This window comes from Rhyacophila brunnea, unplaced genomic scaffold, assembly GCF_057557595.1.
Source record: "Rhyacophila brunnea isolate RB1 unplaced genomic scaffold, BYU_Rbru_1.0 scaffold_3, whole genome shotgun sequence".
Lineage (NCBI taxonomy): Eukaryota > Metazoa > Arthropoda > Insecta > Trichoptera > Rhyacophilidae > Rhyacophila > Rhyacophila brunnea.
The window spans coordinates 53,662,173-53,679,671 of record NW_028232965.1 but is presented as its reverse complement, the minus strand read 5'-3'; the positions used below and the strand labels follow the sequence as shown (position 1 = coordinate 53,679,671).

The 17,499-nt window shown below is 32.8% G+C and overlaps 1 protein-coding gene across 1 annotated transcript in view; it reads right to left on the bottom strand.

Annotated features, from left to right (window-relative positions):
• Positions 1–17,499, bottom strand: part of LOC147068558 (neuropeptide CCHamide-1 receptor-like) — a 146,544-nt gene that overhangs the window by 67,644 nt on the left and 61,401 nt on the right. The window contains exon 2 of the mRNA XM_085952999.1: positions 16,399–16,625. Coding sequence (XP_085809125.1) covers positions 16,399–16,625 — 227 coding nt within the window. The remainder of the gene's footprint in view (positions 1–16,398; positions 16,626–17,499) is intronic.

The following is a 17,499-nucleotide window of genomic DNA, read 5'->3' as shown; positions in this document are numbered from 1 at the left end:
GTTTTTGACCATACAATCCGATGTGGGCTTTAGCCGCCCCCAAAGAGGTTGCCGTATGTGTTTAGCTATTTGCTTTGTTAAAAACAAAAAAAAAAATTTAAAAAAAAAATGCGAATTTTCCACACTAGAGATACCTACGCGCAACTTCTAATTTAGATTCCAGGGAACTTTATTGTTAAAAATTGTTCTAAAAATCATTTGTGAATGTTTTTAAAATATTTTTTACTACGAACGAATTTTAACCTATTGCTCAATCTATCAAACGGAAGTAAGTCGGCAAGTAAACAGGAAAAACATCGAGAGCGTCGACTGCTTCAAATACCTGGGGGTACACATCACGGAAGATGGCATATTGCAGAGAGTTCGCTATCTTAATGGGAAAGGTTAAAGCAACATTCAATTCAATGCGGAGTGTCTGAGACTCACGATTGTACTCGGTCAAAATCAAATCCCGCCTATTCGACGCTTGCATTTCGACGGTACCGCTTTACGGTAGATAATCATGACACCTTACGAAGGCTCAGAGAAACCGTATACTGAGCTTCGAGAACAGATGTTTACGACGGATGCTGGGTGTGCGATGGTGGTATGATTTTGGGAATAATGATGAGATAAGAGAACGCACCAAGCACCTTCATAAGAGGCGGATGGCAGAATGCTGCGGATGACCTGTTCTTCAAGCCAACCGGATTCTGGCGTCCTGGAAGGCCCTAAATACTGTATATAGAGTATTATATACGACAAAGTTACGGTATAACAAGAATTCTTAGTGGCGCCGCCTGGTGTCCTTATGCTCCAACTAAGGGGCGAATATAGCCGAAGAAGAATAATGAGAGTTAAAATTACATTTTCATAAATTATTAGCTTTATTTAATTTTCAGTGTACGGAAAATGTTTCCTTATTAATTTCTATGCAGTAGTTATATCGAATAATATAAAATGCAGTGGGTAGATTATTTCCTTATATAAAGGAAGTTTGAAATACATTTCTGTGAATTAAAATTACAGTGTGTACTATAAATAACTTTTGAGAACTTGTAATGTTTCTACCATAGAATTTTCTACGCTCATGAAAACTGATATAAATCTAGTGAAAGAAAATTCGAAGAACTTTGAACTTCAGGACGAGTTTATATAATATTCATAGTGAATGAAAGATTACAGAGTAGTATCTAATAATAAAATTCTATAGTTCACTTGAACTGATAAAGATAATATTAATTATATACGGATGATATATTGACATTAGGTAACCGTATTTTTAATTTATTATATTTAAATATTTAACAATTGATATATACAAATTCGTTATATAATATCACGTGTTATGTATAAATAATTAGGTTGACATTTATTTAAAATACACATTTTTTCATAATACTAATAATATGAAAAATATGTTTAAGTATCAAATCAATATTTATTTAATAAACTATTTCTTTTATTCAACGAATAATTCACAATGAGGTTGTAACATGTTTTTAAATTATGTATGGTTATTTATTTATTAAAATATATTTGGTTAGGCCAACTAGGGCGGCCCTAAAACAATATGAATGTCTTAGCCACCTGAAATCATTATCCCTGCCAGACCTACTATTAACAGGCAGTTATTATATAATTACTGTGTGCTTGTAAACACATATAACCTGTAAAACATTGAGACGTTGTTTACGTGTACTTGTTTTGACCGTCAATGCCGCGCACAGGGTGACTCAATAGACAGTAACGCGCAAGAGTGTTAGTCAAACCACGGAGCCAGCATCGTAAAAGGTCAGTGCCTGGCATCCTTGATATGACTCCCCCATCCCAGCATTCGATTCATTCCGTCTATAAAATTTCGATTTTTTTTTTTTTTTACTAAGTTATCTAAGGTATTTAATCACTACTTTGAAGTTGGGATGATTTATAGGCCAAAATATCTGTCAATATCGTAGAAAAGTAAATACCATAACCTTAAACCTTTAAATAACCTTTAATTATCTATAATCTGGTTGTTAATTATGAAATAGGTAGGTACTTACATTATTTAAATTATATAAATAGCACAATAAATGAAGTCGACGGAATACAGTAAGTAGTGTACAGTTTTACAGTGCAAATATAATACACTGTGAAAAATTGATTATAGAATATATATATTGCACTGCTTACCGAGTTATATCAATAGTTTTTTTTATGGATTTTTTATTACTCATTTAATAGTCTTTTCATCAAACGCCGGAGCTTTCGGGACATTTCCGCGAATCTTGGTAATGAAACATTTCCAGGTCGTTAAATTTGTTAAGCGAAGGCTATATCCCGCTTTGGTTACCCTCTCGAGTCTTGAGTAATCAGAATACCATTCTTCTCGTTTTCAAACCGGAAACATGTATTTTTCTTTCTGTTTGTACTTTTACGAATTTATATCGCGCTCGCCAATAGGCATTTGTTTTATAGAGGTTAATAACTTCTCAATATTATTTATATATGAAATCTCTATATATATAAAAATCTCGTGTCACGATGTTTGTGGTCGAACTCCTCCGAAATGGCTCGACCGATTTTTATGAATTATTTTATGTATATTTGTTAGGTATGAGAATAGGTCAAAAAGTATATTTCATACCGCTAGGTGATTAGGATATCTCTATCCAGAAAAATTTTCTTTTATTTTTTTGACAATTTTTTTTTTGTATTTTTTTTATTATTTGGCATAAAAAAATACCTATAACTCCAAATTTTTACCCTCCTACCCCCACCCTCCCATTTTTAATAGCGATTTTATTATTTTTGTATGAACAAATTTAACCGTCGTTCGTATTTCAAACAGAACGAAATTATTTATGTTGTTGAATGACAGATGGTGCTACGTCCGAGAAGAATTCAAGAGAAGCGTCGCGTCATTTTGACATTTCATTCGGCGTATCACAACGTAGTGCGTGCAAAATTTTGTACGATTTATTTTAATTTATCTATTTTTATGTGCGTGTATTACAGTGCACAATGCCAGCAAGACGCAAGGGGGGCCATTTGGGCCGTCGAACGAATAAAGCAACAAACATGCGAAATAGTAGAGAAGAAAGAACAGACGAACAAATCCAACAAAATAACAAAAACGTGCGTGTAATCATGTTGCAATTGCGTGCATCTCAATCACAAGAGGCATGAGCTGAACGAAATCAACAACGACAATTGGAACGGAGCCAAGCGAGCTGGTTTGTAGTTAACACACGCAGAGCAAATGACCGACAACGCCAACAAGTACATCGAACATTTACATCCGCTTCGTTCCTTCGTCTCGCATTCGAGTACGAGCCAGATATTGAATATTCCGCTCATCCGAAAGTGCTGATTGGTGCTATGGACAAAGAATGTCCCCATTGTCATGCGCTCAAATTCAAACATGAGTCAGCCGGGATGTGTTGCGCATCAGGAAAAGTGCAACTACCAGAAATTGAGATACCACCAGAACCATTGAACGGCTTGCTCATCGGCACGGTTCCAGATTCAAACCTGTTCCTGAAGTCCATTCGCACATTCAATTCATGCTTCCAAAAGACTTCGTCCGGAGAAACAGAAATAGTTCACAATACTGCGGCAAATGGTCAACAATTCTATTCTACATTCAAAATCAAAGGCCAAGTATACCACAAAGTAGACTCATTGCTGCCAATGCCAAACGAACCACATACATTTTTACAAATCTACTTCATGGGCGCGGCGGTGAGGACATCAATCATGTGGATGCACGTTGCGGCTACAATAGCCTCAATTCGCTTAATGCCAGGCGCATCGTCGGCGAACTAGACGCCCTGTTGAATGAGCACAATGAATTATTGAAATTCTTCAAAGCACACATGCACGAATTGCAAAGTGACAATCACGCTATTGTCATCAATCCTGATAAAACACCAGCTGGAGAGCACGTACGTCGATTCAATGCAACTGTTGTTGACGACATTGGTGGAATCATGGTTTGCGACCGCACATCGACGCGAGAAATCGTGATTCGAAGAAGAATAAACACACACCGTTCATACGACGCTCTCCAATATCCGCTAATTTTCTGGAAGGGACAAGACGGATATTGCTTAAACATTAAACAACGAGATCCTGTCACAGGTAATTCATTCATTATGAACATCATTACTCATTTTGAATTGAGAAAATGAATGGTTGATGTTTTTTTGTTTTTATCGGCGGTCATCGTCTACAGCGCTCTATTCCTCTTTCTGTCATAGATCCCATCCCCACACACTTACGATACATTCGTTTTTTTTTTTATTTAACAACCAAAATATTCACTAGAAACAGCGCTCGAAAAATTTACGAACTGGAGCGCTCGACAGTTTTCTGAAGATTTTTACATAGTAAAGTTATCAAAGTTTATGTGTTTTTTTCATAAAAATAAGTGTTAGATTTTCTATTATATGGCCTATCCAGCTCAGACGGTCAAATTATCTATTCCACGAGACGGAGCGAAAATTTTACCGATTTCACGAATAGGAACGGCGCTCCGGTGCGTTCCGGTTCATTTCGAGCCCTGACTAGAAATAATTTATATGGCAGAACAACGTTTGCCGGGTCAGCTAGTATAATATAAAATACCTGTTTGGAATATTTATTTAATTTACTTAATACGTCATGTTTATTAGTTTGGAACACCACGTAAATGTTGTTACCATCGTAATAATAGATACGTCAGCAAGAATTATTCTGCGACGTAGTTAGAACTAATTTTATTACTGTTTTTAGTGAAAATAATATATAATGAAACAAAAACTCTTACTTTAAATATCTCTCCTGTAATATTTCAAATTGTCACTTACTATGAATGTAAATTATTTATTCATTCATACATGAACGTATTAATTAATTTTAGTTGAACCGTTTAAGATTTCTGTGACTATGTTATTTTAGCATACAGTAATATCGTCGTGTTCTATAAAATCAAAATATATTCTGCAAAATGCTGGAAATTCTTTCTAGCTTCTCATTGAAACAGAGCTATATTTTATTTATTTCAGGATATTATGTTGACATCGAAACGGTTAAAGCCCTTAGATATCGAGTATCGTGTAAACATACAATATCTTAAAAGCATTTTCTTTTTCGTTGAAAAAAGTCGACACAATTTATATAAATAAAAACGCACAAACGTTATGTTTAGCATTATAATTTATAGCGGTTAGTATACAATATTGTTTCTTCTACAACGTTTTATTTTATTCCGTACGTATTTTACCCATTTTCATTGAAGTTATACTTCTTTTGGCGCGTTTGGGAAAATAGATCAGAGTGTATTTTTAGCATGTGACGAAGTTACGCGCGCCGATGTAACACATAATTTATTATTATGATTATATTCATTTCGGTCTCAAGGGTACATGCGTATGCGCATAGAGTGTCATTTAGTTAGTCGTTCAATACAACCAAGTAAAGAGCACGTGTTGTAAACATTACCAATATTGTGTCATTATAAATAATATATAAATGTTTATAAACAAATTTCTGGAGACTAACATTCTACAATGTTAATTTATATTCATAAAACTTTATTTATGTATATTGGAGTATATATTTATTTTTCACTGTAAATATTGTGTATCAATATGTTTCATCATTAACTTCACAAAAATCTACTGCAGTTAACTTTTTTTTTCATATGTCTTAAAACTACTAAAAAATTTTAACATCCACAAAAAAAATCACTGACATTTAACTTTTCGGTGTGACGTTTTACATAAAAAATATTTAGTGTTAAACCGTTAGTGGTAATATAGATTATCTCACAACACTTTTAGTAGTGTTATAATAATGGTACTAATAACAATAATTGAAGCGGCTAGTTTCAAAACCCCCTAAAACGATTTTAGGTAGTTCTGAGAAAAATGAGGAAAACGATTTTAGGTAGTTTTGAGAAAAATGAGAAAAAATCATATGTATTAAATCTGTGAACTTCACGTATTTATTTTTTAATTTATTACATTCTAAAGAGTATTTTGGCTTTCCATTTTAGCGGTATTTGAAAAGCACACCCAACCATTTTAGCGGGTTTTCAAATTTACCCTATTTTTTTATTGATACGTATTGGCGAATTTTGGCATTTTTTAAAGTTCCATCTTTGGTCCTCATAAAGGTCACAAAAATATGCATCTAACTACATATCTAAGTCAAACATGTTCAAAAACCGTTTTAGGGGCTTTTGAAACTAGGCGCTTCAATTAATCCTGTCTAAGTTTAAAGTACTTAATATACCTAATCCCTTAACTAAATATTATATAATCTATATTATTTATATCTCATACAATTTAGTTTAAGTTTCGAACAATAGTTAATTATAATTTCTGAAACCTTATATTAATTATTATTACATCTTAACAATGTTATTATTATACGATATGTTCTTAAACAGCCGTGCCGTTTGAAACCAAACCACAATAAATTAGTAACGTCTCAGTATAATATTCAGTAGTAAGCTTTATTAATTTCAACCGCAAGATTTGTCTGAGGGTAGATATGTGGAAGGGTAACTGAAAATGACAGTAATCGTTTTCTACAGTATTTATTGATTTCAGCTTCTCAGCGTTTTCTGTAATAACACTTTGTAATGTATACCAAAACATAACAAGGATAATAATAATTTTCCCCAAAGATAAAACCTTGAGAAAAACTCAACGTGTTTATATTGGGCCATGAGATAAAAATAAAGCAACGCTCAGTGGAAAATATTATATGTATGCGAAAGTAGGGTAGGACAAATATATTTGGCGATACGTACGGTTTTCTAATACGAAGTTATATTTGAATTTATCGTACAGTTTCCTGTTTCAATATATTTATTTGCTAGATAAATTTTCTCTACCTATGTATTATACTCGGATATTAATAATATTTTTTATCCACAGTATAATGTACCAAATAATAATTTAAATATATACGTTATTTATATTGACAGCTAATTCGGGGTAAACACTCATTGTAAGAATGTTGCAAATACAACCCGTGCTAATTTTTTAAGCTCTCACGATGGCCGTGCGGCTTAAACATCGGCCATAGCGTCGTGGGTTCCAGGTTTGAATCCTGGGTCTGGAAAGTACACATTTTCTTTTCAATTTGTGTATGAGTCAGAGTATGGACCTATTAGGTTGAGCAAGTGGCTGACATCCATTTCTCGTAAAAACGAAAATCCGTTAATACAAACCTCCACTCTGTGGAGGCCCATTATGATCATATTAGGATCGGACATGGTCGGAAATTTTTTTAAACAATGAACGTTTTCGGATGCATAATATTATTACGTCATAATAAGAGACTCAGTAGGGGTGGGTGTATTTTTAATGTGAACTTATTCCACTTCAACAATTTTTCGGCAAACGTCAAAAAACTGTTTATGGTGTTGATGTTACAATGTTTTTTGTATTGGAATAAGTTACTTTTGTAACTAACACCGATTTTAAAGTTGATTTTTCTACTGGATTGAATGCTATTAGGTTCTGATTTACAAAAAATACTACTTCTTGTAAATCCTTTAGATTGTGGCATTCATAACTCATTTTCGTCAAGTAGTGGAATAAATTCACTTTGAAAATACATTAAAAAATGTGTCATGCCCCTTCAAAACGTATATATGCCACAAAAGCTGAAAATAGGAATTAGTACTACACAATTTGTGTGTTTGTTAAAATTAATAGCACAATGCATTTCCACCATGAATTGACAGTTAACACAGTAAAAGAAATTACCATAAACATACCATTTGGGTAAATCCCAAAAACAAGTTTTGGACTAATCATGATTTTAATACTCGTACTTCGTTTTTGTCGCGCGAGACCTCTTATCACTAGGCTACCGAGCTGAAATTACTAAACTGCCAGATATTCACTAATAACTGTGATAAAGAAAAATAAAAACTTACACAATTAAACAAAACATTTATTTTAGAAAATAAATACCTACTACCGACTTACTGTTCTTAACAAATGTCGTTTTTTCTACCCGGGTTGCGTCTTTCTACATTTTTGAGTTTTGTGTATAACATTATGGTGTATAGGTATACATATAATTAAATGTATATAAAATTCAAAAAAAAAACAAATTCATTATTTTGTCAATCAAAACGTCACCATTACGCAAAAGTATTTTAAGATTATTAACAATGTTTAACATAATATTATATTATGTAAAAAATATACCTCATGTATTTTATATCAAAAGAATTTTATATAGCAATATATAAACAGTATGTCCTAAATATTCCTATACAGTATACATAATTCTATTTTTAAAATAGTCAGTGATTTATTATACTGTTCGTAATTGTGAAGTTTTTAGGGTATCGGAACTAAGTAAAGTTTTTTTTACGGGGAATCAAAGTATTCTGAACCGTTGACCTGAATATTTGAAAGGGACATTAACTTTTGTGAATGAGACAGCAGTAAAGCCTATAACTACTAATCTTATTTTCTACGCTACTGCCTGTTCTAATAAATTTAACAAAAAAATCCTCTCTGAAAGGTTTCTGACTTTATGACAAAATTGTTTACAGATTAGATCTTTAACAAAAGAAACGATGTTATTGTATCAAAGAATTCTTATTTAAAGTAGTAGCTCTCGAACACCCCCCCCCCCCCCACCCCAAACAATTCTCAAATTAAGAATAAGCAATAATGCATTATTCATGTTTCATTATCTAGGAAAATAAATCGACGACACCCATATTTTTTTATCTGGAAATCATTCTCGAGTAATACCTTTATTATTAAAGGTTCCAAGAATATTACATAAAGACTGTTTAATAATGTAAGAATAATACAATGTTTTAATTCCACAAACTCGAAAATAAGATCGACAACACGAATCCTTTTTTACATTTGGATCTAGAAATCGTCTATGAGTCATCTATAAATTGTACAAACAAATGTTATATGGAGGTTCCAATACTCGACTATAAAAAATAATATAATATATTATTATAATATAGAAATCGCACTAGCATCGGTGTACCAAATTGTATGTCACTAAGTAAACGAGAAGTAGGCGAAATCTCAAAGTGACAGAAAAACTTGCTGATTGCTGATTTTGGTAGACATTTTTTTTATATTATAGAGTAGATTATACACTTTTATGTTATAAGATTCTATATTGTAAATATTTTCAGTAGGTGTGGCAACAATGAGCTAACTATTTTTCCAGAGTTTTCTCATTTCGGCAAAGTAAAATGTTCTTTAAATATAAAATAGACATAGATAAAGTACTAAGATAATATTTACTGTACTACAATGTCTTATAATGTATAGTGGGAGGCCATCAAAGAAACGTTAGAAGTAAGTAGTGTTATTTATTTATTTTTTTTTTTTTTTTTGTGATTTTACCGAGGCTTTGACTGCGACTCGCTGTCATATCGCCTCTTCTCTTCTAGAAGGGGATCCTTCGATCAGGTCCTCACTCCTATTCTGTTAAATGGCTTTATAATTATTTTGTCTAGCTCTTCCATCTTTCTTTCTTTCTTCTTTAGACGCCAGTGTTTTATGCACCAGAATCGCTCTCCTCCGTATCCATCCCTTCTGTATTTTCGATACATCGTGTAATCATTGAATTTCAGATAGTCTAATTCAGACCTCAGCCAAGTCTCTGAGATTAATGCTATTGAAATTTTTTGTCTTATTAAGTAGAGTTCTATATCATCCTTTTTTTGCTTCATACTTCTGGCATTCCATTGTAAAATCCTAATTTGTTTTTTACTATCCATTTTGCTCCAGAACCTCCCCTAGAATTTCCTTTAAGTGTCCTTCTTTGAATTGTTTGCATACCCAGTCCACTGCTTTAATTATTAGTTGTTTAATGATCTGCTGCCAGTCTCCCCCTTTCAGCAAGACTTTCATAATTTCTCCCATCGCGTTAACCTCTGTCTTCCCCTTTGAATTTTTCTTATTTTTTGTAGGCTTTACGCTACTACCTGTAGATATTATTGTTGAGCCTGAAGCTTCTACCACCGCTTCTTCTTTCTTTTTGTTTTCCTTAGTTTTTTGAATTGTTTCGCTTTCATCTCTTTCTACGATTTTTTTTTGTTTTAATATGTCAGCATAGCTATTATTTAACATATTTTTTTTTGCTTCCTTGAAAGGTATGTTCATTTTTTTCATTGCTTCTTTGCAATTCTTTTCCTCTTGCCACTTTGGGCATTTTTGGCTGTTTGCCGCGTGGTTACCTTTGCAATTGATGCACGTAATTTCCTCATTTTTTTCGCAGGTTTTGTGGTTTTCACCACACTTAGGGCACGTTTCTACTGTACGTCCGCAGTTGTTCGCGATATGCCCATATCGCCAGCATTTGTAGCATTGCATAACCCTGAATACATACGGTTCTACAGCAAAAGAGACTCCATATATGTAAATTGTTCTCGGCAATATTTTCTCCCCAAATTTAATACTGACTGACGAGGTCTTTGTCAGCTCTCCTGTATCACCTTTTCTTGTCAACCTCTTAAGGTTGATTACTTTTGCATCACTTTTGATTTCCATTTGCAGTTCTTGGAGGTCCATATCAATATCGACTTTTCTTATTACTCCATAAGAGCAGGAGTCATTCTCTTTGGTCACAAAACCGAGATCTTTGAGTTCTCCAGCTTGTTTCACTTTAGTGTTATTTATTACTGTCCGTGTTTTATAAGAAAATGAAAAATATAAGGGTTGTTTGAGTAATTCAGTGGTTACTTATCAAAATGTATATAAATCCTAAAATCAAAATGTTGACAAGACAGATGATAACAATAACAGGAGAGAGATAAATTATTATGATTTCTAAGGAAATTTCATTACGAATTATATACTTTTTTAACTGTGATATTTTTTTTCAACCAAAAACTGTATTAAATTTGGAGTTTTTGGAAAAAAACGTTCATATAATAATTATAGTTATCACTTGGTATTATTCACGACATACAAAAAAAATATTTACGAAGCGTGTGTTACTTAACTTAAGTTAAGTAAGCTTTTTTTGTTGTAACTTACCTACTTGAACTTGCTAATAATTTTTACGAAACTATTCTATTTATTCAACGAATAATTCAAAAGACTTAAGAATGTAATATTTTAATTCATAATTTTGAAAACACTTCTGAGAAATAAACATTTTTTTTTGAAAGAGAGATGCAGGTTCGATTCCTGCGGGGATGATTTTTTCTATTATGGATACAAAAATTTCCAAGACTTCCATATAATTTAAAAAGACGGTGGGAGGAGTATTTAAAATTGATATTGATTGTATTGTCAAGATTTTTTTTTATTTAATGAGTTTTTAATACGAGAAGCTTTTTCCAAGTGGTTTTATTTTCAGCTGTAACTAATGATTTTTTTAATACTATAAACTTCAATTTTAGAACAATATTTAAGTCCATCTTCAAAATGAAATTTAATATTTAATATTATTTTATTGAAATCTCTCGGGTATATTAAAATAGTTTTTCTTGTTGAAAAACCATCTTGAAACATTAAAATGGCGCCTTCGCCAACAGTTTCAAGTATCATTCAACTTTCCCTGTGAAAGCATGAACGAGTGGCTGAATTTCTTCTATAACGAGATATTGAAATGTCAAGACTGAAGGAGCGTCAATTTCAACCCAATAATAAATCAAATATTTGATTTTATTCCCATAACAAAATGTTTTTTTCGAAATTTCCAAAAGGCTTGCATGCTTTTAAGGCTGTGTATAAATCATTCCGAGCACATGCTCATTTTAAATCCAAAGGAAATAACATACACGATATAGACCTCGTTTTATGACACTTGAATAAATTGTTATATGCTAAGCAATTCTGAAACACGATCGCTTTTACTTACGTTTGACGTCGTTTTGTTATTGTTTGGATTTAACTCAACAACTGCTCATTCAGTATGCATTGCTTATTTTCTTTTTAAATCAAGGCAAACACCGAAGTACAATAAACCAAGAAAATGTATTCATACATAATATACTATGCTAAGTAAATTTCGTTAACTACGCATTAGAATTTTATTTATTTACAGTTCAGTGTTCATTACAAATAAAAAATATATTCTTTGCGTATACCTACTATACACAGAAAATTGTAAATTTTGTTTGCTGAATGAATATTCTAATAACCTTGAGCATTTGTACTTACTAGATCAGTGCTCGGCAACTAGCAACCTAATACCGACTGACTATACTATGTATAAGAATTATTTATAGTATGCATAGAATGACTGTATGAATTCTACATAATGTTATGTGTTGCAAATATGTAGCTATAGCTTAATGGCAAACACAAGCACGCACAGTGATTGTTAAAGATTTACAAACTGAATTTTAAAGAAGAATTATAGAATTAATCACTGATATACCAAACCAATTAAAGATAATATTAATTAAAACATAATATATTATAAAACGGACCTGTACTTAATATTGTAAAACGAAATACTTCATTACATTCATGAATATTCATAAACTTACGATAGATATTGTTTTATATTTATTTTCATTCTTGACCAAATTTGATCGTAAAATATTTTTCGAAACCATTTATTTTAGATTATCGAGTAATAATAGAGACAGCATTGCATATATCAATTCTTGTATGTATTGATAATAATGTTGATTGAAACAAAACAACATGCTAATTTAACCCGCTAACTAAGACTTACTACATTTAAGACTTGTCCAGATAAGGTGATTTGTTTCACGTTTTACAGTTTACCCAATTCCAGGGTAAAGGTACTCCTATTTGACTGTATGTATGCGCTCACAGCGAATTGTCGTCAATATAGTCGAGATACTCGGTCAACAATTATCACCTCCAGTACCTGCACGATCGTACACTTAAAAATATGTATGAGTTTTTCTTTTGGTGACATAATATCTTTAACAACATCATTTTCGCTAGGAGATAATATATATCTTTAATTAACTTATGAAGTCGGGTTCGAAATCCTGAATCTGACCAATTCACATGTTGTTTTTTTGTGATTTTACGGAGGCTTTAACTGCGACTCGCTGTCATATTCCATCTTTTCTTCTAGAAGGGGATCCGCCGATCGTGTCCTCACTCCTATTCTGTTTAAGAACTTTACAAAATTGCCAAGCTCTTCCATCTTATCCACCGCCAGGGCACTTTTCGATTCGTCGACATTCATATTTAGGGCATTGTACTGCTATATTATGTACAATATCATCTTAAACATCACATTCATCACAGAGCTACGAATCGCTTCTTCAAATGAGGACATCAAATCGTTTATCCATTTTGTGCCCTGTTTTTAGCCTAAGTATTAGCTAAAGCTTATTCCTCGTCATAGGAGACTGTACAAACCAGGGCACCCATCGTGGTGATGGTAGAATAGACTTACTCCATTTCCCCTTTTCTAATGATGCCCTATGGTGCAGATGTTGTTCTTTCAATATCTTATTGGCACACTGAGTTGTTAGATTAAATTCCTCATATCCATTTATCGTAAAACAAATCTGTTATGAAACCTCTTCGTAAGGTGGCCCACATCCGACATTGTAGTATCCATAAAACAACTGATTATTTGGTTTTTTCTCCTGAGATTCAAGTTAACTCGCGGGTAGAAAACATCTACAAATACACTATCTGGATGCAATTATTGATATTTGCACGTATATTGGTAACATGTAAATTGTACGTAAAACTTTACATCGTAGTACAGTTCACGCTGAGCTTTCTATCGAAAAGAGATGACCGTAAACTATATGGTCTCCAATTTTATTAGATTCAATATGAACAATAATTCAATGTTCATAGCCGATTTTGGAAAAATTCATAAATTCAAGAAAGAAAACCTAACCTAACCTAACCTAAAAAATAGTCCAGTATACCAGCTATTTTCAAATTTGTTTGCCGCTGGCTTCCTGTAAACCGATAAGAACCGTATTTTATTTAGACATGATTTTTATCTCAGTACTATTATACCCAAAGAGGTTGAACGGTCTTTAATATACGACCATATATTTCACGGTGAAGTGTTGAACTGCACATGTACAAATTTTCGGATACGCATGTTGACAAACGCTTACAGTTAAGTTTTCTTTAACCTTCCCTTTACGATACTAATAAATTCCGTCCATTCCGGTGACGTTGCCTTAGGATACCTAGCCCGTTTAACTATAAATATTTCAGTTAATATTCAGCAATAACTTATATCTAATTAAAATGTCATTATTTTTAAAATCGATAGAATTACCCAGAAAATACATATAATTTATTGATAGCGATATCCGTCAGATTTCATTTAGGTACCTGTTAAAAGTGTTAAAAACCTAATAACTTCACCCTCTCATATGTGCAAAGCTAGTCAATGCGCTTTCTAAAGATATATATATTTTCAGTGATGTGTTGTTTTTGAATTTTTGAATTTATTGTATAAGACTGCTTATATTTTTTTCTCTTCTTTCTTGTTAGGGTAATATTTGTTATACAAGTATGTCCCTATTTTTATTTAACTCTTTTTGATTAGAACTAAATTCTTTTACAATTATTTAATTATCATGAGATCTTAACCTAGGTCTGAAACTGCGTATGGTACGTTGTTATGTGCCCTCAATTCTTTTCTATGGTATGGAAGTATGGACGCTAAACCAAGAGATGCCACGGAGACTTGAAGCTTTCGAGATGTGGCTGTATAGACGCATCCTCAAAATTCCTTGGACTGACCGGGTGACAAATGTTGAAGTTCTTAATCGAATGGGGAAGGACCGAAAAGTTCTACGTAGTATCAAAACCAGGAAACTACAATACCTCGGCCACATTATGAGAGGACAAAAATACAGCATTCCCCAACTTGTCATTCAAGGAAAGATCAATGGGAAGCGTAGCAGAGGACGGCGCCGCATTTCGTGGCTTAAGAACCTCCGTAATTGGTACGAGTGCAGCTCCACGGAACTATTCCGGGTAGCAGACGATAAATATAAGATTGCCTTGATGGTGGCCAACCTCCGATAGGGGATGGCACAATAAGAAGAAGAATTATCATGACGTTCTGAACATCCTGAATTTAGTTAATTAAATGAATAACTCGCATGACAATTGCATGACAAGACTCTTTGCATGACATGACTCTTTCGCATGACAATTGAGTACTGTATATTTAGTAATCGATTATAAAATATATTATCATTTTGTCATTCAGAGAAACCTTGTCATAATTATTATTTCAACCACATAGAAAATATTATATTGACAACGTAGACCATTACCATTAGTAAATCTTGCGTATGAACGTCTCATGAATTTCCCCCACCCCCCCTCCCACACAATAGTCACGATAATATCATTGTGATTTATTGAGACATCTATAACGTTTGTATAGTAACATGAATCTATCAGTAATATCAGACAATCTCATAAATTATATATTATGGCACAGTAAATACAACACATTAATTCAGGTTAAGAGTCAACATACAAACGTATAGTAATCAATTCTTATAATATTATATTAACGGATGAGTGATAGAGTCTCAGCTTATGAAGTTGTAGCATTTGTGTCATCTTATTTCATGAAACTACATTTTAGTGATAAAATTCAATTTACTAATAATCAGATTTTTGACAATCGCCCATTTTGTATATTTTGTTAATTAAAAAAGTCTTTGTAATGTTTTTTAAATATAATTGATTATTCAAAATAAAATTTATTAGTAGGCACCTAAAATGTATTACTTCATCGACGTCTCTAAATTTGGTCATGGACTATTTAAGGAAACATAGATTCTACATACATAACTTTGAAAACACTTCTGAGAAAATATGTTATTATAACCAATAGAGAAAATCTTTTTGAAAAAAGTAAGACACCCAGCAGGAATCGAACCTGCATCTCTCAGGTTTTGCGCCCACGCACATAGACCACTACTGTAAAGAAGTCACACTTATTTGCAATAAATTTTAACTATTGGCTTTTAATACTCACTGAAGCGCAAGTTGAGCTACTATTGGCGATCAAACCGAAAACCGAAAAAGTTTGTATTACTTTAATTACTAACTGACGTCACGCATCACTCCAAGATTTTTTGTTGTAACTTACTTGAACTTGCTAATAATTTTTAATTTTCTATAAATTATATATTCGATACATCATAATATATTGTTTATATTTTATATATTGTATTAAAAATAAAACATGACATAAACTTAAATTCTATCTTACGTGAAATATATTATTATATCGGTACTAACTTTTCAAGTAACAAGATAACATAATTGACTGGACTATAAATTCTTCTAAAAGGGTGATATTTTTCAATGAAGTTTCTATCGTTAGGAAAACATTTAGCCAAAATTTGCTCAGCTTTCAAAGTGGGCAATTTTTCGAACCTTTTTTTAAGTGCGACAACTCAAATCTACCGAACAAAGAAGCCCGAAAACATTCACTTACCTGAAGTGTGTAATTTCCTCAGAGGGTCAACGATGGCGAAGAACCTGTCCGCTGACAAGGCAGTTAGGGTGAAGACCGATACTCCGATCGAAACGTCCTTTGCTGTCTCTGATATAGTGCACATCGGTTCTCCCCATGGCCATGTCTCCACCGTGTATACGGTTGACGTGAAGGGCACACATGTGATGATTACTAGTAGATCAGCCAGTGCAAGTGATAGTATATATCTGGAAAAAAAATCATAAATAAGACATTCTATATTACAAGTTGTTTCAATCATATAATCACTGTATAAAAAATCAAGAATATACTCTAATATAGGCACTGCATCACTTTTAACATGGAGGTATTAGGGGGGCAGTATACAGAGGGGCAAGGAATAGGCTTTCTCATACAACTGGATGAAGCAGGCCAACAATAGCCGACAACTTACAAGAAATAGCGACGCGATAAAAAAAAATGCAGGGCATCACGGAGGATTTACTTTGGTCATTATAACGTGCCCATATAATATAATGTTAACGTGGATATTTTGTCGCAAATTGATTGTCAGCCTGCTTCGCCATACTTGCTTGCTTCACCATACTTTCATATAACCTGCCGCCCCTAGACTTTTAAGCTGTGATTGTATTGATATGCACGTTGCGTACTATCACGCTGTTACGGCGACAAATTTAGTATATGGTTTCATCATTTCGCAGAATATTTTGAACGATAACCACCTCTGTAAATTCAATGATGGAGAGTACCAATTCTAATGTATCAGTATTTTTAATTATTATTCATGCTAATTTCAATTAATTTTAACAGTTTCTACGTATGCGCACGTTAAAATTACTTGCGATATTATATCCATAGATAATGTTTTAAACAGAATCCAACTTACAGACCATTGATAATATACAACATACTTATCGAAAATACATAGTGCCAACCGATAAAAACGAAAAACACTTGATTTTTACATGAATCAAAAATATGTAGGCATGTAGAAAATGATAAAAAATGTGCTTTGAGTCATGCAGGTGTCGATGCAGTGCGGTAGAACGTGAGGTGACCTCATTGTTGTTCTGGTGATTGCGGCAGATTTTGCTAACTGTT